The 22,855-nt window shown below is 32.8% G+C and overlaps 1 protein-coding gene across 3 annotated transcripts in view; it reads left to right on the top strand.

Annotated features, from left to right (window-relative positions):
* The window catches only part of PDE4D_1 (cAMP-specific 3',5'-cyclic phosphodiesterase 4D), a gene marked incomplete at its 5' end in the record, with an annotated part of 193,579 nt that overhangs the window by 138,511 nt on the left and 32,213 nt on the right, over window positions 1-22,855 (top strand). For all 3 annotated transcript variants that reach the window (XM_051216755.1, XM_051216756.1, XM_035732328.2), the window contains 2 exons: window positions 15,500-15,564; window positions 17,660-17,793. In XM_051216755.1, coding sequence (XP_051065363.1) covers window positions 15,500-15,564; window positions 17,660-17,793 — 199 coding nt within the window. The remainder of the gene's footprint in view (window positions 1-15,499; window positions 15,565-17,659; window positions 17,794-22,855) is intronic.

The following is a 22,855-nucleotide window of genomic DNA, read 5'->3' on the forward strand; positions in this document are numbered from 1 at the left end:
TCAAAGTTTATTTTGTGTCGTGTTTCTAAAGCATTAAGCGCTATCATCGACCTATTCGAAAGTTTTTTAGATCAACCGAGGATTTGGAAACATGTTTTAAATATTTTTTGTGTTCCTTCAACCTCATATTCAACTGTCTATATATTTCTTCGACATAAGTTGCATTACGATCATGAGAATTGATCTCGTAGACAACATTCTACTGTTCTTTTTTTGAAAACCTACTGTTAACCCCTAGTAACGCTGATCTTATAGTATCACTGACCTGAACAAACACTCTTATGCTTGTTTAGAATACTCTTAATTTATTGTGGCGTTTCTTTACGGTATGGGACGACCATGGTGTTCGTCCATCCCTTCGGCATACACTAATTTAGTTTTCCTTTCATTTCTAACAGTCTTCTTTGAGAACTGTTTAGCATAATTGTTTGCTCTAATTGTAGATAATATTTCATTCAATTCAGTCTGTTGGTTTTTTCTGTGATGAGATTACTACTCTTATTAATTAAATTCTTTACCACTATGACATTCTTACAATAAGCATGAGCTTAACCGTGATCTAAGTATCTCTCAGAATGCGTCGATTTCCTGAATGCATTAATTTTTAGCTTACTATTATGTTTTCTTACAGCCAAACAATTGAGAAACACTAGTCTGTAGTTAGTGAACTCTGTCTTAATGTCATCCGATATGTTGTTCACATTTTTTCCAAATATTTCTTATAAACTATTTCGTTTAATGATGAAAAATGTCATATGCATACAGTAATTAAACTTTGGGTACACATATACACTTTGTGATCTCATTGGTTTCTAAGGAATGCGTGAATAAAGTTGCTACAAACTGGTGAACCGATTATCACATCTATTTGTCTGTAAAGATCTACTCAGAATAGGAAAAACTAACTTTGGCATGTTCTCCATTAGGTTTCATTCCTTTTTATATCTAACAACTTCTTAACCCACAGAGTCACCATCTCTAGAACCCTAACTAGGGGGTTTCGATATGCTAACAGGTTCGAAGCCACCATTAAACTCCTGATAAGCACCTCAAAATGAGCAACGGTCCTGAACATATCCTCAACAGTTGTAGTTGATCAGAACATGATCAATCTGAGTTCAAGTTTAAATAGCAAAAAAAATGATTAGCAGATGGAACGCTGGTACTGACCAGAAACAAATTATGGTCTGCATGAAGCTGGAGGAAACTGTCACAATTATCTTAGCTGAAACCTGGAAGTCCTAATTGCCCACCCAACTGACTCTATTCTGTATCCAGACATCTTATCTGTGCATTCAAATTTCTTTTCCGCACTACAATCTCTGTCAAATGAGTCGCCTTAAAAAGACCATTTAATTGTTGGCAGAACTCATTCTTGATTTCAGAAAGGCATAATCTTACATAGTTTCTTCACATTTTCATAGGACCTTCTAACCTGATGGTATACATGACTGTTGATAGAGATCCAACAGATGAGTGCCAGGGTCCTCAGATAAGAACACGTGAAATAAACTTTTCAGATTTACAAATAAGGAATGAGTTTCATAAAAAGATCTCAAAAATAAATCAAGCTTCATTACTTTAAATTTCTAAATAACCTCAAAACAGAAGTTATCTTCATGAATCACTAATTTTTATGAGTTTGAGCTTCATCTTATATAGTCAATTAGTTATTCTAAGAAGATTGATTCAGTAATACTTACGGTTAGTGTATATGAACAGCTTTGTAAGTTTTCTGTATAATATATATAGTATTGGAAAGCGTTTAAATGCGAGGTAATTTTCGAAGTAGAATAATTTCAAAAGCTAATGATATTGTCAAGAGAGTAAATGAGAACTTTTAAATTAAACCATTCAACTCATAGAACATTATCATAATCAAGAAAATCCATTAGCGAAAATCAAAACATTTCTTATCCTATTGAAGACTTGATAGTTGGATATACATATATTCCAGTATTATTTTGCACATTTCAATTATTTAAACTACAGATTGATAAAGAATATTTTAATTATCCCCAAATTTTATCCTAACATGTGTTTATTTTCTAGTGAACTAATAGGTTTTGCTTTAAACATTGAAAAGGTGATCTCTGGATAAATTTTCTGAATGATACGCATTTATGACAGTATGCATTCATATCTAGCTCAAAATACTGAATAAAAACAAACAGCATTAGAGGTTTTTTGTGGATATTAAAGTCATTTCAATAAATGAGACCATGAGTCAATTGAATCCAGACCATCACGGATAACCTTGAAGCACTGGATGGTCGTTGGATGCCGGCTGAGTGGTCTAGATATTAGGTCCTGTGCTCAAGTCTCGCTAGGCGGGACCGTGGGTGCGCATTGATGAGGAGTCTTACAATAAGATGAAACGGCTGTCCAGTGCTCCCAGGATTTCCATCATAGTCTAGCTTCAAATGACTCATGATCTCAACTATTGATAAAATAAATACATCGAGGATTTCTGAAATAGAATATCATAATCAACTAATATTGATCAGCAAAAAAAAATAAACAAACACATAAAATACTCAAAATAACTCATAAAATTCACTTGAATGTCTTGTTCTACTATACTAACAATAGAACAATACAAAATATTTAATCATCTAGATTACTCTATTTACAAAATTTCACATTTGTAAATCGACTGATTTGAAGTATTCATAAATGACAAACTAAAACTAATCCTTTAATGGCAAACTTATAAAATGAAAGTTAATCTATCATTCTATAATTCCTTTTTACAAATAAGTTAATATCAGATGGGTTTTGTGGGTATTATAGTAATTTCAATGATTAAGATCATGAGTCAGTTGAAGCTAGACCACCATGGAAAACCTGGAAGCACTGGACGGCCGTTTCGTCCTATTGTGGGACTTCTCAGCAGTGCTTGCGCGCGAGACCAGTAGGTCCTGGGTTCGACTCTCGCAGGGGGCGTGGATGGTCGTGGATGCGCACTGCTGAGGAGTTCCACAATATGTCGAAACGGCCGTCCAGTGCTTTCAGGTTTTCCATGGTGATCTAGCTTCAACTGACTCATGATCTTAATCATTGAAATAAATTAAGCTTAGCTACCTTTGTATTGTTTACTAGAAATGTCCAATTATTTTATTTTAGCTTGTTGACTTCATAATTTTCATTTCCCATATTATTATTACTAGATTACTATCACAATTACTAACGTTATTGTTTACTTTGTTAAACAAAATAAAAATTAGACTGTATTCTTCATTTCCCATTAATTACTTTGTTTAAAATGTTGAATTTATTTAACCTAAAACTGGAGCATATATCTTTGTTGAATGTGAATATGTTGATTTTATGGACATCTGCATTGTATCATAATAATGTCAATTAACCTTTAGAATAGTTCTTTGTTAATATTGTCTGATCAAAAATGTTAGATTTTTCAAATGATGATTAATGTTTTTCTAAAGAATAAATAGACTTGAAAAATATCTATTTTTCCCATAGATTTTAATTATTTTTTCATAGGCTATTATAAGATTATCAGTATAGGGTTGTGGATGCTGTTGAGTTTAGATTAATTTCATGAATGGATCAATGTTAGAGTACTATTGTAGACCTGGGAGCACTGAACGGCCATTTCGTTCTAGTACAGGACTCGTCAGCAGTGAGCATCCACCATCCCTCACCGAAAGGACTTGGACCCAGAACCCTCGGTCCCGCGCGAATGCCTAATATCTAGACTACTGAGTCGACATCCAACAGTGTTAATGTTTAACTTCAACCAATCCACGAATAAAAGTCTGATAGTAGATTTAGTTTTAAAAGTACACTAGTTGAGATGTCACTGAAGTTCATACAACATAGTATAATTGTCTTATCAAAGTTTGAAGCATTCTATTTGTCTAAATTGTGTAACTATAACAGTTCGCACTGCATCTGAGCACGTATCGATATCCATTGAAATATTATTCGCATTTTAATCTTTTCAATGGTGGTCTAACACTCATCCCGACCGTTGTTGCTGCCTTGACGTGGTGGTCGGGCTTGCCTAACGTGATGAACCAATCGAGATATACTAGCTGAAACAATCATTCCTCAAGGTCCTACCATGCCAAACAGGTCAGTTGAAGAACGGTAAGACTAAAAGCAGTAAACCCAAGGTCCGAAGGTGAAGTCGTACTGCTGACTGTACAGAGGTGTGACAGCAGTAAGGTGTTTCCTTCAGACAACCAGCATGACAGCCATTCTGCCTTCCCACAAGGAGGGCTGTGGTTAGAAAAGGTCAACCCTAAAAATGCACACCTCACCTTATCCCACGGATATCCATCTCCGGCCGTAAGGTCTCAACAAGTACGGAGCTAACACAGAAATTACTCTCAAAAAGGTCGTGTGTGACCGGCCTCAAGCAGTTGTCTCTTAGGAACTGCGGTCACGCTCTCAGGTCACTAAGACCACCCCTAATCCGATTTCTTTTTCAGGTACCTTCAGAAAAACCATTCCACGATGTGGGTAACCGGGAAGAGATAGTCGCCCTCATACCTCTAATAGCGCTCAGGATCACTGTAATCATAATCAATATCCCTCTAACATTCATCCATTCATGATATCAATCTAAACTGAACAATCTCAACGACCCTATACTGATAATTTTCATGTGCTCACAAGTGACTAACTTCAAGATGGATTTCTTGGGGTTCCAGTGAGAAGTTGTGACCAGTGGAATTCATCCGTGTCTGTTGTGAGACAATGGAGGACGGCCACGTACTATCGTGGACTGATTGAAGTTTGACATTAAAACCGTTGGATTTCGGCCCAACGATCGAGAAGCTAGGCATTCGCGCAGGACCGAAGGTCCTGAGTTGGAATCCTGCATGTAGGATTGTGGATCCGCACTGCTGAGGAATCCCGTACTAAGACGAAACGACCGTCCAGTGCTTTCAGGTTTTCAATGATGGTCTAATATTGATCAGTCCATGATTTCTATGTGACTCTTATTCGTCTACATAGATAGTTTGTGAAGTTTTCTTGAATTTGGTTATCCTTTGAATTAATTACCGATTCTAATTGTGGATTCATTAAAAATTAAGGAAGACACCCATTTGTTCTTCTCTTCAATAGATACCCATAACTTCATGAAAAATCCAACTTATCACGGTCATATCTCATAAAAAGTGTTGAGCCATTTAGTTCTAATTTGATGTTCCACATTTTAATTTATTTGATTTCTAATATAATATAATACATTGATTTATTCAATGATATAACTGAGCTTCCATTCATACTTTTGACCTTATTTTCACTATAGATTATTTCTTCCTTTTTTAATATTCCAAATAATTTATTACTTATGTTAAGTAATTAGTAGTAAGTTTGTAGAAACTAGTGAACTATACTCATTCTTGATTTAGTAGAAAAAGTAAAATAAATGTATTACATTAAAGTTTGAAACATTACTTTGCTGACCTTTATTGTTCTTATATTAGTGAACTAAATTTGAAATGTGACCAGAAATTTCTTTTCTCTACTCACGGGAAGATTAGACGTATTATTCTCATTATTATTACTATGACTATTACTACTATTGAATGTAATTACTGAAGTAAACTTTTGAAAAATTATCTTCATTTTATCATATCTATCAAGTATTTCATAGAGAAACTTATGTACATGCGTCGGTGATTAGTTTATGTTTTGTCAAACATAATATTGTTTTTTTTTTTCACTATAAAAACGTAAATAAAGTGAACAGAAAAGAAAGAAAAATTAGGTTATATGTATATTAGTTGTGTGTATACGTGAATAAAGTTAGTAGACTGGTAGATTAATAGTTTCATTTTCAGCTATTATGTTACATTCATTTTGTACTGTTTATTTGAAACTTCTCATTGAATTAAAGCAATATTGCATAAAATGCACATATAAGCCAATAAAAGATTGATCAATTGTAATCTTAAACATCAATGGAAAGATTCAAACAAACAATAGCTAAGTGAATAACGTGACTGCGTTTGAAGAGGACGATACTGGGTTCAAGTCCCAGAGTGAACATCATCTCTGGGATGCAGGTTCATCCAAATGATGAGTTCCAAATAGGACGAAACGCGCGTCCTGGACTCCACTGCTAGCCATCATTCATATTTGCTTATTATGTTATATATATATATATATATATATATATATATATATATATCACAGTGAGCACTTGGCTTTTAGAGCAAGTATTTGACATTCAGTGGTTTGCATGCCCTGATTCAATAGATTCTAGATACTGATCAGTAATCTTCCAATGCATCACACCTGATATGGTCAAGGCTCACTGAGTAATGCTTCTCATCAGAACACTGAAAATAGCTACAAAATGTTAAAAAGTAAATATAATTAGCCATGTAAAGCATCAGGTACTGGCCCAGTAATTTAAATGTTAAATACTATGATACCTGACGGTTCTTGATTTGACTCTCAAATAGGTCTTCGGTGAGCACCCCTGGGGAGTCCCATGCGATAAAAAATAGTTGTTCAGCACTCTTTGATTTTTAAGTCTTTTTCTAGACATTTCACAAAAAAACTATGAAGTTTCCTAGTCTCAATAGACTTCTTATTGTAATTATGTCTATTTAGTTCTTTTTCGATTACCCGATTCTAAAACTGTATTACTTTAACAAGTATTCTGTATATATCTAATATATCTAATAATGTTATCTATCTACAAATAACACAAGGAGAGCTTTAATTATACGCCTGTAAAATTTTACATTTAATGTCAAATGTCACTTACAATGTAAAATAATTGAATGAATACAAAATTACAGGACATTCTGTTTGATTAACTAAACACAACAATCCTGTCTAATAGAGTGTTTTGAATCACATTTTAATGGGATATAATGTAAAAAAAAATATACCACCATAGACTATTGTATTCAGAAGTTTATTACAGTTTTCAAAGTTTTTTTCTTTCTATTACTGAATTATCCTGTTTGTCAATGTCTACTAATTATGCATAAATCTGACAAACATCACAATAGTATTGATGATAAAATCAAACAGTTTATTATAAGATACATATTTTGTCTAAATGTACATCTATTATGATTGCGTTTTGAATTTGATTAGTAAACTAGTTGTTAAAGGGTCCATCATTATCAGTTAAGTCTCAAATCCGAACTTTTCTGCACCCATTTCAGTTTGGGCAACCGTGTAATATCATTGAGCATCACACTTATAATGTTAATTATACCCAATTATCCGGTGAATGAGTTAATTTTTTTTCTTTCTACTAAACATTGGGACTTTTATTATCTTGTTTATCGATCTATGATAAAGAAAGGATGAAGAAAATCTGTAACTCAAGTGGATATTTTTAGTTTTGTTAATTTCTAAATGAAGTAGGCCCTGAAGATGCTATCTAGAACGACAATGAGAGCTCCACAAATAAATAATCTAGTTCAAAGAACTCAACACCGTAAATTATAAGGATATAGTAACAGTAAGACTAACAAACAAACAACTTGGTTCATTTTTGGATTGGTTGTTTGAATCTTACCATTGACGTTTAGGACTGCAATTGGAAAGTCTTTTTTTGGCATATATACATACAGTGAGGATTTCCTCAATATTGCCTAACGTCACAAGCATTATGAGTAGAGATAGATGATGGCTTATAGGGTAATTTAGGACATACATTTTATTCTATTTGTAACTCATCATCTGGATGTACCTACCAAATGGATAACGTCATGGCGTTTGAGGCGAATGGTACTACGTTTGAGTCCTTGAGTAAAGCATCAACTCTTGAATACAGGCAGATCCAATTGACGCGTCCCGAATAGGACGAAACGCGTGTCCTAGATTTCACTTATAGTCACCATTCATCTTTGTTTATAAATAAATAATTTGTGTTTTGTTCTTTATTTTTTTCTTAAAACAATTTCGAAAAACGTTTTTCCTATAAAAATATTGAAGAGAATATATCTCTATATGTGATTTTTATTTTACGGTCACCTGTTCCTTTCTTTCACGATTATTATTGTCTTTTCGAACAACTAGTAAAATAAAAGAGGTGAAAATCAAATAAAACAGAAATGTCATGATTCTTTATTCAATTCATTTTGTTTGAAACCAGTTGACCAAAGGAAAAAAGAACATTCACTCAATGATTCTTACTTACTACTAATAATAATAATTAGGTTATTTTACTTAAAGCATATAAGTAATCATGTGTTCTCATTAAACATTGAAATTAGTTTGACCCGAGTATTATATTTTGTAAACATTAGTAATTGAAATAGTTGAATTAATTTGAAGTGAATCAACAAAACGAAACTTGTAATTCGATCAATATAATGTTGATGTGTTTCGTGAAAGATAATAAAAGATTGTGTACTTTGAACCTTCAAAGAGTTTCCAGGATCATAAATATTGTTTCATTAGTTATATCTTAGAAAAATGACATCTATATTCTGATATCCCCTATGAACACTAATAATCAATCAGCATTAAGAGATATCCATAGTTTTCCCACAGTGTAACTCAGTGGTAACGTTTTGAACCTACCAGAGAGCATTGTCTACTTTAAGGTCCCAGGTTTGTCTTACTAATGAGTCTTAACAAACGTAGAACCTAGGTCATACAGAGTCTCTTGTCAACTACCTTCAGCTATCCAACATCTCAACATATTCCACATGATTTCCTATCACTAAGACATTGACCATATTGTCATTTAACTAGTATAAAGAACACAAAAAGTCATCAAACATGTAACTTAACAATTATGTTCCTTTAATTATAAACTTTGATCACAGCTGAGTAACAAAACTGAAAGGTTCATAAAATGTCACTTAGAATCTAATGGATAGATCATTATCTTAATATGATTTATTGGTATCTGACTAAATACTAGTAACTAGGAAAGAAATTTAGATGATAGAAATACTTTTAACTTATCATACAACGGTTGAATTACAATCTATCATTTGTAACCTCTGTTATCGTTCAGGACATAAAATTTCAATGTATAAACTGATTTTGTTTATAAAATATTCCGAAGACATTTTTTTTCGGAAGAAAAAGTTGTAATTACCAAAGATCCATAAATGAATTATGTCCTACACTAGTGATTTGTACCATTCTAAAGAAAGAATAAATTATGTAAATACTTTTGATTCTTTTCAACGAAACTATAATATTTCTGTCTCCTCATTTTTAGACAAATCTTTTACTTCTTATCAAGGATATTTGTGGGCAAGTACAATAAAATTATTCTTATCTTATTTTTGTTAAACCTCATCTTTGGATAAAGTATGTTTCATGCTGAAAATGTTTATGATTTACTTAATATCTAGAATTGAATAAAACAAATTAAACTATAGTTCAAATATTATTAAGTAAGGTTTCTATTTGTAAAAGATTTAACATTTGTTTTAATGTATTTTATATTTGATTACTTTCTTCTAAACACAATGTAAATGCTCCTAATGGAGTATAGGCCACCGATCAGCATTCTTCAATCTATTCTGTCCTGAGCCTTCCTTTCTAGTTCTATCCAATTCTTGTTCATTCTTCTCATATCTGTCTCCATTTCTCGGTGTAATGTGTTCTTTGATCTTCCTCTCCTCCTTCGGTATTGTGGATTCCGTGTGAGGGCTTGCCTTGGGACATAGTCAGGTGCTTTCATCAATATGTATCCTATCCACTTCCAGCGCTTCTTCTTGATCATAATAAAACCATATCAGTCTTGAGAGCATTCAAATATTCCTAGTAAAAGTCTTTAGAACCTGGAAAAAGACTGAATACACTGTCATTAGAAATTTTTCAGAGATGGATTGTTTGTCATATCCTTATTAAGTGATTACCCATTTCATTACTAAATTTAGTACCTCTAAGGAATCCTCCAGAATATCAAGGTAACCCACAAACCTATAAATATTCTTGCTTTCTGTACTTAAAATAGCTTTAATATTAAAGTAATTTTGCATACTTTTCACATTTTATCTACTGCCCGGGATTCAAATGTATGAAATTTTACAATATTAGAGATCAGTTAAAAAGTCGGTACCAAATGTTTAATTACCTAAAGTATCAGTAACTTCATCTATATAAATTGTAATCAAGTCATCTAATTTAGTTAAACCAATGTTACCTTAGTCCTTCAACCCAGCTATCTGAACTGAAGTCAGAAGAGGGAAGTTTAAACCGGTTACCTACTTTCTTTCTCTTTTGCGCAGAAAGATGAAATTACCGGGCCAAATCCCAGGGCAGTAAAGGTAGTAATGGTATTAGTGGTAATAAAAAAAGATTAGATATCGAAGATATGATTCACGAAATTATAAATGAGTGGAATAAAAATAAAAAAAAGTTGTGAGGAATTCAGAAGCCTAGAATTTAAGTGAAGACAAGAAATGTCTGCATCTGCGCCATTGTGAACGATTTTGAGCCATGCCATCCAAAGTATGTTACCACTAGGTACAATAATCATGCGGACGCCAGGGAGTCTATACTCATGAACGTCTTCTGGTCTAGTTGTCAATGAGTTTATGGACTAATGCCATGTTTCGGTTTGGCTACCCCTAGCATTCTTCTAGACTGCTTCTACACCGGACAACATCGCCCATCGATGTAGACCGTAGCCAGGCATACATAAAGCATGTCCCAACCACCTTATATGATCAAGATTTACTACCTCATCAGTCCGTTTACCACCTTTACCTGGTACTTTATTCCCAACCTAGCCATTGCTCACTCGGTGGTCCCATAATACACGGGCAACGCATCGAAGACAACTATGATCAAATAATTGTAACCTGCGAATGTCCTTTATTCTTAATAGTCGGGTTTCACACCCAGAAAGTAGAGTGGAGCAAACTGTCGTTCAACAAAATCGTCTTTCGGTTAACAGACGGATGTCTCACCTATGACACAAGGGACGCAAGCTTGCAAAAGCCAATCGAGCCTTCTGAATCCGTGCCAAGATTTCGTCAGACACCAGACCATCAGTACTGATGAGACTCTCAAGACAAATGAAGTGGTCGAGTTGTTGAATTACTTCGCTCTCTATCATTAATCTAAGAACTGACACAAGCCGATCCTAAAGCATTATTTTGCATTTAAAGGGAGGGAATCGTATCCCAAACATAGTTTAAAATGTTAACAGCTCAATTTCAGCTCATTTAGTACAAACGGGTCGTACAGTCAACATGTAGCGATCTGCCTATATCTGTCAAACCGAGAATCTTTTAGACTTCTGAAGCAATTGCTATTCGAATAAAAAAAACCAGAGTTTGACATCCAGAAGAAAAATGTTCAACCTCTCCTTTTATAAATTTCATGCAATTGGTTCCCTTTATGAATTTAAATAAAGCAAGAACAAATATTGATGCAGAATAGCATGAATTCATAATATTTCGAGGTTTCTCGTCAGCTGCTTACAACCAAAAATGTAATTTGACAAATGTTCATTTTTATGGCTTAAACTTATCTTACTCATACATTATTGTTATTATTATAAAACCTGCCAACTTTTTTGGGAAAGTTATTCAGCATACAGCCCTATCTACTAATTCGTACCCATTTCGTATCATTCTACATATTACGTAATTTCCAATTTGTAATTACATTCTTCTCTCTGTCATCACATGTTGACCATATTTATTCTGATCATTTTATCTCACAATTTCATCTAACGTATAAACCTACTCAAGTTAACACAATATACTACGGTGTGTGCTACTTATGTCGACATATATAAGTAGTATGTAACACCAATCGAAAGTGGAAAACCTGGAATCAGAAAGCTGGAAAGATTGAATAAAAGAGAACGGAAACAGCGAGTAATTGTTGTGGAAACGAAGGAAAAATAAAGTCTGAAACAATTAATGGATTAAATGTATGGTTTTTATATTTTACCAAATAACTCTGTAATACACTTAGTCATCCCCACTTGTATTTTTGTTCATTACCATATTAGTCACCTCAACGTGGACGATTTTAGTTTACATTACAAACAATCCTTAATTCACTCGCTATAATATTATAAATGATGAACTTTGCCTTAAACCTGGCTAATTTTATGGATTGTTAGTTTGGATACATAATTGTAGAACCTGGTGAGAAATCCATTGAAAAGAATATTCCTCATTCATATATTAGTGTTTTAATAAGAAATTCTTTAATGAAAGTTGTATATTTGAATATTAGATTAATTTTAGGTTGGTTTTAGATACCTTCGTTTTAAATTGCATGATTTCAGAATGTAAATCTGATCGTTTGATCCATTTCAATATCTCCAATTTGTTATTAATAAAAGTATTCTTTTGGCGTATTTCATTTATGTTTAAGTGTGATAGGCTCTGAATAAAGAATAGATATATCACATAACTGAATCTGGATCAATATAAAATTTATGATTCCATCATATAATCTTGTCGTAACCAGTTAAAGTAGTACAGATGTATTTATTATTTCTCTTCCTATCTATCTTGAATTGCACTATTCTTTCATGAATATCTTTCCATTCTGTCTTTTCAAGCTATATTCCCAATCTTCAGTTATTTTTGTTTATCATTGCTATTACACAATTTCAATTTGTATTCTATTCATCTTTTTTTTAAAATTCATCTCATCATATTATCATAATCTAAGAACGCATAAATACCCACATATATGCTCCAAATTGTACTTCGACCATGACTAGCTGATCAAATCTAAATTATTAGTATAAGATTGTGAAGATAATTAAGTTATTGATTGAGATCATGAGCTGATTGATGTTAGACCACCACTGAAAACCTGGAAGCATTGAACGGCCGTTTCTTCCTATTGTGCGACTCCTCATCAGTGCGCATCCACGATCTCACTCGCAGGATTCGAACCGAGAGCCTTCAGTCTCGCGCTCGAACAATTAACCTACTAAATTACTGAGCCAACATCCAACGGTATTAATATCTAACCTAAACCAATCCACGGATTGGTTGTTGGTCTAACACCAATAGGTTCATGATCTCAATCAATAACAAATCTAAATTATCTAATCATTTACCTCTTTTTTTATAGATTTCTTTTAATCAAATTAAACTGTAATCGAAGTATTACAATCCCTATAGTTTGTAATAATCATCTTAATAGTATACATGTATATATAACGCTTTAAGAAGTGTTCATTTATCAATGATATCAAAGATTACTTTATAAGAAATCATTAATTTATAAGTTACAATAAACAAATATCATTTATTATTCCAGAAATAAAAAACCAACAAACATTCTATGATAATAAAAGTAATTTAACTCCTTTACATCGAGAAAAAGAAAAAGAAAATAAAAACATGATATGTTTTATTTATTATTTGTTTATATCAACTTGGCCTTAGATGGCCTTGAATTCATCAAAATATATCTTGTTTATTTTATTTGTCATCTATCTTATTTCATACTAAAATATTATCTGATATCTTTTTATTTTTGTTTTCTTTTATATAAAGTAAAAGAAGTTAAAAGCATTTCATATATATTGTCTATATAATATAAGTAAATAATAATAGATACTCTATTGATTTGAGTTTACATCTCTATAAGTAGACAGTTCGTGAATGAATTAATTACTCCTGTTACTCGTAATGGAACATAGGCCGTCGACCAGCATTCTCCAACCCACTCTGTCTTGGGCATTCTTTTCTAGTTCTATCCAATTCTTGTTTGATTCTTCTCATATCTGTCTCCATTTCTCGATGTAATGTGTTCTTTGGTCTTCCTCTCCTCCTTTGGTATTGAGGATTCCATGTGAGGGCCTGCGTTCTGATGTAGTTGGGTGATTTCCTCAATATGTATCCTATGTACTTCCAGCGCTTCTTCCTGATTTCTTCCTCCGCTGGGATCTGGTTTGTTCTCTTCCATAGTAGGTTGTTGCTGATAGTGTCTGGTCAACGGATTCGAAGTATTTTGCGTAGATAGTTGTTAATAAACACTTGTATCTTCTGGATGATGGCTTTCGTAGTTCTCCAAGTCTCCGCCTCATACAGTAGAACTGTCTTGACATTTGTATTGAAAATTCTGACTTGGGTGTTGGTTGACAGACAGTTGTTTTTAGTTCCAGATATTCTCCAGTTGTAGATATGCTGCTCTTGTTTTGTCGATCCGCGCATTCACATCTGCATCAGATCCACCGTGTTCATCAATGTTGCTGCTCAGATATGTAAAGGTTTTTACACGTTCCAAATCTTTTTCGTCAAGTGTGATTCGATTGTTGCATGCTTTGTTTTATTGGAGAATCTTGCTTTTCCCTTTGTGTATGTTTCGTTAATTAATTACCAAAACAAAAATCAAACACTATTTAGAATAGGTTTGATATTGTTAGTAATGAAATCCAAGACACTGGTTTTACCTTACTTGAGACTCGTTAGTTGGATGGTTTAGTGGACTGGGATCTGACTCCAAGTAGATAATATGAATGGTTGTTATTGAAATATATATGTCACCTATCCTCGTATATATATATATATATATATATATATATATATATATATAATTATCGATTTAAATCGCGTTAGTCAGTAACGGAATTAAATAAGTCAAACAACGAGAATGGACTTTTGAATACATATATTTTGCATATGAAGTGAATGAAATAGAGCGAAGCGAAACGACATGCAGTGGAGATGGCGGGTAAGTCCATTCTCGTTATTCGACTTATTCAATTGTTATTGACTAACGCGATTCAAGTCGGTCATTATATACGAGGATAGACGACATATATATTTCAATAACAATCATTCATACTATCTACTTGGAGTCAGATCCCGGGCCAATAAAGTGGAGAGCCCGTTCACAAACATCGTCCGATCTAAATGACGACAAAATAAAGGGTTCCACTAAAATGCACCTACCTTAACTTTTAGACTGTTGAGTCGGCATCCACAGTGCTAATGTCTAACTCGTAGACGACGATGAATTTTTTAAAATAAAACTATTTACCTGAACCACTTCTGTTACTACTCAGCAACAAAAAAATGTTCATTAATAGTGACTTCTTCCTAATATATTCACTAAAAAAATGAATATCACGAAATCATTTTCGGTGATAGCAACTACTACTGTAACGGCTTAAACGTTTGATGGCCATCTATGTTTCAACTGTACAAATATTGTAATTAACCTACCTATTTTAAATTTGTTTGAGCTGCATAATAATGAATACTAGCTGTATGTACCGATGCGCTACTACAGAAGGACTATAGATTATTACGATAATAAATACTGGAAAACTCAAACAGGAACACTATAGTTCTCGGTATATTTTTCTCTTTATCTATCTTGTTATAAGAATAGACAAATAGGTTAGAATTAAAGCATATTACATATGATGGATAGAAAAAAACGTATTTATAGCAACTGAACTGAATAATTGTGAACATTTTGTACACGAAATCCATATTCACAACGCTCTTAAACCTATTCTAGGGAAGTGTAATTAAAGAGACAAACGATACATGTTTAACAAATTTCTCTAAAGTGCCTTTTATTTTTCTAGTTCACGATTTGGAGCTGTTCAATCAATACAATCTAATGAAGATGGAAATAGTTCTTCACACTTAGGTAAGTATTTCAGTTTTCATTTTCATTTTTAATTAAACAATATTCTTATGTTATATTCATCATAGACTGATCACAGTTAGGGTAGTGTTAGAAATTAGAAAGTGGTAGACAGCTATTTCATCTCATTATGGAACTCCTTAGTAGTATGCTCCCATAAGTCCACTAGGGGTCGAACTCAGAACTTCGTAGAGAATGCCTAACCATTAAAAAGATTGTGTCAATGTTCAATGATATGATCTCAATTTCAATCAATTCACAATATAGCGCAACAACCCGTTAAATCAATCTACATCAAATCAAATGATTAAATGAGAGCTAGGGTTTATAAATTTGGCTTGATAAATGTGGTTTTTCAATAGTCAATGCTATTTACTACTTTTATCAACTCTACCACCCATTGATATATATATTTCTATATTCTATAAAACTCTAAAACGTTTTCATACACAGTTTCCGATCATTATTTGAACGAAATTGAAATTCCATAAATACTCGTAAATGTCATGATCGTCTATAGAATTTAAATCAATGTTTAGACATTTAGAGATAAAATTGTTATTTCCTAGATTGAAGGAAATGTACTGGTCAAGTTTTAGTGACACAATGGTTATTTCATTACTAGTTTTTAAAGCATATCACGGTAAAACTGTTCAGTACTGGGTACTTTTTTGAACACATAGAATTATAATTCAGATGATTTCGATAAATAATTTGTTACATAAAGGCTCATAATGTCTAGGAGCTTTGGCCGAGATTTAGAGGTTCACGTTTAATGTTAGAAGTTGGGTTACTATCGGGATTTGGAGATAGGAGTAGGTTAGGATTAGTTATTAATATTTGGATTAAGATTAAGTATAACGATCTATTTATTTCATTTATTTAAATACATAAACATTGGTACAAGGAAGCATGAAATATAAATGAGACATAAATTATTCGATTTGTGTGAGGGATGAGATGCTGCCCGGATGCCCAGAACGTGGTTTTCTTAGGAGGACACACCCCGAGCCTTTGAACTTAAGGTCTAATCCACAAGGAAGTGAAGCGACGTAAGGAGATGCAGTCCCATGGTAGCCGGTGACCAACAATAGGTTCATATGCCATTTGTTTCCTTAGGATCCTGGAGCCCATGTGCACCAATGGTTGGGAATCAGGGTTTCCTAACTCCTCTAGGTGAACCCTCCGTATCCACCAACACAGTCAAAGCGCCGGACACTCGCTTTTTGTCCTCTCAAGTTCATAAGCAATACCCCCGCCACGAAAAGGCAGTGAGTTGGACTTACCTGGAAGTGGTTGTATTCACGTGGCCATTTGAGAGCATGACGAGAAGGAGAGCTGACTATTTCCACTCTTGATCGTACCAGGTCATTTGAGGGCTGTATAACGACCTAGGGTTATCAGTATAAGTTAGACTTAGAAATCAGAGTTACCGTTAAGATATGGCGTTAGAGGCTAAGAGTAATTAATAAGAATCGAGTAGATCAACTTTCTTGTAGCTTAATGTAAGTGAATGTTTATAAAGTTCTTTGATTATTTCAAACACCTTTGAGTTGTCCTTACAAATTTATAAATCACGATCTCTATTACTTTATGTTCGCATGTTTATCAATGTCAAGCATATTCGTAGTATTTACTTCAGTTTTTCTGAGATATACGTTATCCATCATTCAAAAATACAAAATTTATTACCTTAAATCCGATTGATTAGTTAGTCTAGTATACTTTTATTTATATCATTGAGCTTTAACAAAAAGATGGTTATTTCAGTTTTTTCATTATATTAAAAATGAATATGTTTTCATTCTTCTAATATTAAAATCAACTACTGAATAATAAATAAAAGTAGTTAGTAACCGACTAATTTTGTCAAGAATTAAAATGTTTTCATTTTGTTCAATTATACTTTAAATATAATTACAATTCAATCCTTTCTGTTTAGTTGTTTATGAACATATTACCTTTGTTCATTTGATTTATATAAACGATAAGTTTTGTTTACATTTTTGTAGACAAAGAACAACTTGATATTTGTCTCATTTTCTTTCGTATTTTCTTTTTGTTCTCTGTTTTCCTTTTTTTTTTAAAAAAAAACAAGGTTACAGTGGTAGTTGTAGTGGTGGACAAAATAAGATAACAGCTAGTGAAACATTGGAAGAACTTGAATGGTGTTTAGAAAGATTAGAAAATATACAAACCCATCGATCTGTTAGCGATATGGCATCGAGTAAAGTAAGTTAATTCTATCTTGCTGTTTCATTAGTTTGCTAATAAGTTTAATGAGTATTTTGTTACTTTTTTTGGAAAATATTTTATGTTATAATGGGGAAAAAAGAGTTTTGTGGTTCACAATCCCTCATAAAACACTAAATTACCCAAATACATGAATAAAAATATGTCTCATATAGATCACCTTAAGTGGAATGACATGACATTAACTTGGTCAAACCTGTTTTTTGATTGATCACACCTAATATTCTTGCTTTGTTCCTTTGTACTATTTAAACTTGGGTTAATTTTGATTTGGTTATTTATTCTCTGAAGAAATGGATTACATTGAGTCACGAAACGTCAGAAAATCTAATTTGTCTATTCATGGGAATACTACAAATATATCATTATTTTTATCCACATTACAAAATAGTTGATAAGCATGGTTAAGTAGAGAACAGAAGTGAACTCGATTGCATATATAAAATAGTCCCTTAATATTTCATGTCTATCTGTGTTTGTTCGTTGACCAATAACTATTTCCTTTGATTTGACACATCACTTTATGTTTGTGTGTTTCAACATTTGTTTATGTTTCTATTTAACACTTCTATGTAACTCTTATCACACATAAATGATGTTAATTCAACTTGGTGAAGCGGATCTTCATCACACAGAGTTATAGGATACTAAGCAGAAAGATGCACATTTTAGTAATATTATATGCTGAACTATAAAAAAGCTTGCCTATAGATTCTGGTGGATCAACTAAATCGTTGGATAAACATTCTCAATGTATTTGCTTTTTCAAAAATATATTCATAAGATATACATTTTAATAGAATTATTTTCCTTCTAACCCAAAATAGTAGTTAGCATCAGTAGGGGTTTTGTGGAGATTGTACTAGTTTCAATAGTTGCAATCATGACTCAATTAAAGCTAGACCACTATGGAAAACCTAAAAGCACTGGATAGTGGTTTCGTTCTATTGTGGGGCTCCTCACCAATATGCATCCACGACCCCGCCCCACGGGATTCGAACTCACTGATGACAATGGTGGATGTGTCGCTCAATCTCGTGGATTAGTTGAAATTAGACATTAACACTGTTGGATGACGGCCGGCTCAGTGGTCTAGTGATTAAGCGCTCGCACGTGAGGCTAATGGGTCCTGGGTTCGAATCCCACGGGGCGGGGTCGTGGATATGCGCCGCCACGGAGGAGTCCCACAATAAAACAAAAAAGCCGTTCAGTTCTTCCACGTTTTCCATGGTGGTCTAGCTTTGACTGACTCATGATCTCAACTATTAAAATAGTAATTGTCAAGATACATATTTTTGTTATACATGCTGTTATTTTTTTAAAACCTTTTTACAATTAAAGAGGAAGAATGTATTTGTAAAATCTCAGCGAAGTAATTTGGAGTAAATCCAACGTTTCGCCTGGCAATCTGGTTCAAGCTTTTTCAAAGAGTCTAGAGTTTTATGTCAAACATAAAAATATGATTAAGAATTTGACATATTGCTAATGACTTATGTAAATAATTTATCTGTATTACGTAAACCTTTCATTAATTACAAGAAAAGATTTGATTGTGAAGAAAGTAGTTTTAAGTGCTGTTAGAATTATGAAGACTGTTATCGCTTATGTTATGGTTCTAAAAAAATTAATAAAAACTTCCCTAACTGACTTAGTATTTGGTACTGGAAAACCATGAATCGAACGACACAAATTAGAACATAATGACAATAAAGATTTATTTGACTTCCAAATGAAATCAAAATGGTACGTTAATATACTGCTTCGTATTTGATTTATTTGTAGTTAGATTAACACTAAGATTTGTATTTAATATCAATTGCTTCGGTTTGGGCACCCGGACAGTATTCCATCCCTCACATAATTCGAATGGCGAAGTGTGGCGTATCTAAAGTTGGTGCCTCGCTGTACCAATATTTATGTGTTTATATAAATAAAAATAATAAAATCAATAACTTTGTTTGTAAGTACATTTATAATATCACACAATTAAGTGTCTGTAGCCGACAGATCATTTGAAGAGATAGCTACTTAGTTGAAGTTTCGTTGTAAATATCAACACTGGGATTGAGCCATATTCATTTGATGAGCCTCAAATAGAGCGAAACAATCATCCTGAATTTCACTCTTAACCACAGTCTATCTCTTCTATATTCTATTTGGTTTAAAATCTCTTCCTTTAACTTCTTATTCATACTTCATATAAATTAGCACAATAGTTGTTGTGCATGGATAGTTTTTATATGTTACTAACACAAAATTCCTTTCTTTATGTACGTTTCCTCTTTTTTTTTAAAAAAAAGTTTACCTTTATTTTAATCTAAGTTTCAAATCAAACTGTTATTGTTTTTATTGAAACCTTGTTCTAGATACATTTTTCTTCTATCATTTTTACATTTACAAATACAGTAATTTCTAGAAGTAATTTACTAAACACACACACACAGGCACACAACACACTTGAAAAATGATGTCAACTTATAAAGCAAAAATAGTCGAACTGTTGAGATTGAAGTAAAGATATAAGACATAGATAAGATTTTATTGAAAACAAAACAGACTATTTTAAGCATATGATAAATGATCTTGATGATTTGATCTAGTTTTAATGATAGAAATTGTTTAAAATTTACTGATATATTTTACTGTAGAAATGAAAAGTACATGTTAAATGGTTAGAAATGAGAGATTGATAGGAAGTTCTAAATTGTTGTTGACAGTCATCATCAAGATGTAAATATAGTCTTGAAGGTACACGATTGTATCTCATGAATTCCAAACATCCTATCACTCATAATCACCGTTAACGACATTATCACTGAGCTTTACAAGCTGACTGAATTTTAACTTATCACTGATGTTGTTAGTTTCACTAGATTTGCTAGCCTAAACGACCCTACGTACATTGTGTTTCGACATTAGACGATAGTACACAATCAGAAACAATCTGTCGATTTAAGTTTCGTAAACGGCTGCCATTACTTCCTCTACTCATAAACTAAGATCAATTAACTATAAGGCTTTTACAGTATGGGTTGCGTAGACTGTTGAATTTCATTGATATCCATACTAGGACGAGATAACCATCCAGTGATTCTAAGTTTTCAATGATGATCTAACTTAGATCGGTTCATGCTTTCAATGAAATTTAACAATCTCCATAACCCTTCACTTAAAATTATCATATGCTTTTCTCCCGTGAAAATATGTTTTCTTTTTAGTTCTTCCTTACTTTCTTACTTTAAAATAATCTTGTTTAAATGTTTACTGATTGTCATTATTCTTACTATTGCATCATTTCGACTTTTTGGCATGCTGTTTTACTATGACTACTTGGTCAGTACAGTTTTTTTCATATTTTTAACTTTAATAAGAGTTATTATTGTAAACAGGTCAGTATGTTTGCTATAAATCAACCAGATGTTGTGAATTTTAGTAGCTAGGTCTTTTAATGTTTAGAGTTTTTCAGCTATTATATTGTTGATGTCAAGTGGTTAGAGGTTGTCAGCAGAAAGTTTTGCTAGACCCCTAGGTTTCATGTTATTTGGAATGTGTTAGTAAGGTGTACATATAACATTAAATGGATTTATGACAAGAAGTAGAACGCGAGACGTATGTTTCGTCCTAATTGTGACTCATTAGTTTAATGTACTTGATAGAAAAATTCAAACCCTTAATAATAATGATATTTTATCGAATAATTGTCTGATAACATAAAACCTATCAACGTATTCACCTTATCATCCAGTAATTTTCAAATACAATCTAGTTGTTACTAAATGTTTTCTTCATATATCATTTATGATAATAGTAGAGTATACGGACTAAGGGAAAACGATCTCGAAGGATTCTTAACCAATCAGAAAAGTAGCTTCTGTAAATGGATAGTTTATGGGAAAAAAATAATGCTACTACAAAGTATAGATACATTTTACACATTTATTGAACCTATTACAGTTTTTCTACGGGTAACTTTATCTGTAAATCGAAAAAAAACAATGGAATATAAATTCGTCCTTACGAATTTTTATATCCCGATGAGAATAGTGAATGGTAACTTTTGGGATTCATTTATAGACTAATACTATACGTATATTTTTATTGTATAATTATTAAGTAACTAAACTATTTATATTCGTGTGCCTCTTATTATGAGCTTTACTTTGACCCATAGACTATTATTACATGATTTACCATTCTTGAGTTATACCCAGTCTATCAATTACTATCTCCCTCATTCACAGCCACATTTGGCTAATTCTTGTACAAATGTTGTTTCCTATTCTATGGTACGATGTGGTCTGCCTGGTCGGTATATAAACCCAGTATGTTTGAAATAAATGATTCATATTCCAGAGGCTCGGATTGGTGTTCTAGACTTAACAGGCAGGGCTAAGTGGGAAGCAGGAACTATAAGGACACTAGATTGCTCGTATGGGTTTTATGCGTCATTGGTCCAGTCGATACTTCACTGTTCTTTAATTGGCAGTATCATTACGTTATGCATTAATAAAGAAACAGGACACAAGATATAACACGAATGTAGATTATCCGTCTTCCAGAATTCATATTTGAACTCAAATTGATTTTCAAGAGTCCGCACAGTGCTATTAACTAAAGTTAGATGTTTAGAATAACGATTAAGACTTTAAGATCACCAACTGATATCAAATATGTATTGAGAAAATTCTTTATAGCCATACAAATGAATGAGTTTTACGGAATAATCCAAGAGTCTGTATCAGATTAGTTTATCCATATAATCTAATCTCGTCTGGTTAATTTGTTTTAGTATTAAGAGTTTAGGGTTACTGTCGAGTCGGCTTTTGGAGAACTTCAACGGAGCCTCCAGAGTTCCAAAAGGAGCCGAAGAGTCTTAGCCAATCAGAGCATGATGGAGCATTCTAGAATACCAACGTGGCGTGCTACTATTGGTCAGTAGCATAATATGTCGTTAACGGATCGGCCGAAATATGATGTTGATTTAACAAACGCTAACGTCTATAAATACCCATGCTTTCTGTAAAAAAGAACGAACCTTGTA

Source organism: Schistosoma haematobium, chromosome 6 (assembly GCF_000699445.3).
Source record: "Schistosoma haematobium chromosome 6, whole genome shotgun sequence".
NCBI lineage: Eukaryota > Metazoa > Platyhelminthes > Trematoda > Strigeidida > Schistosomatidae > Schistosoma > Schistosoma haematobium.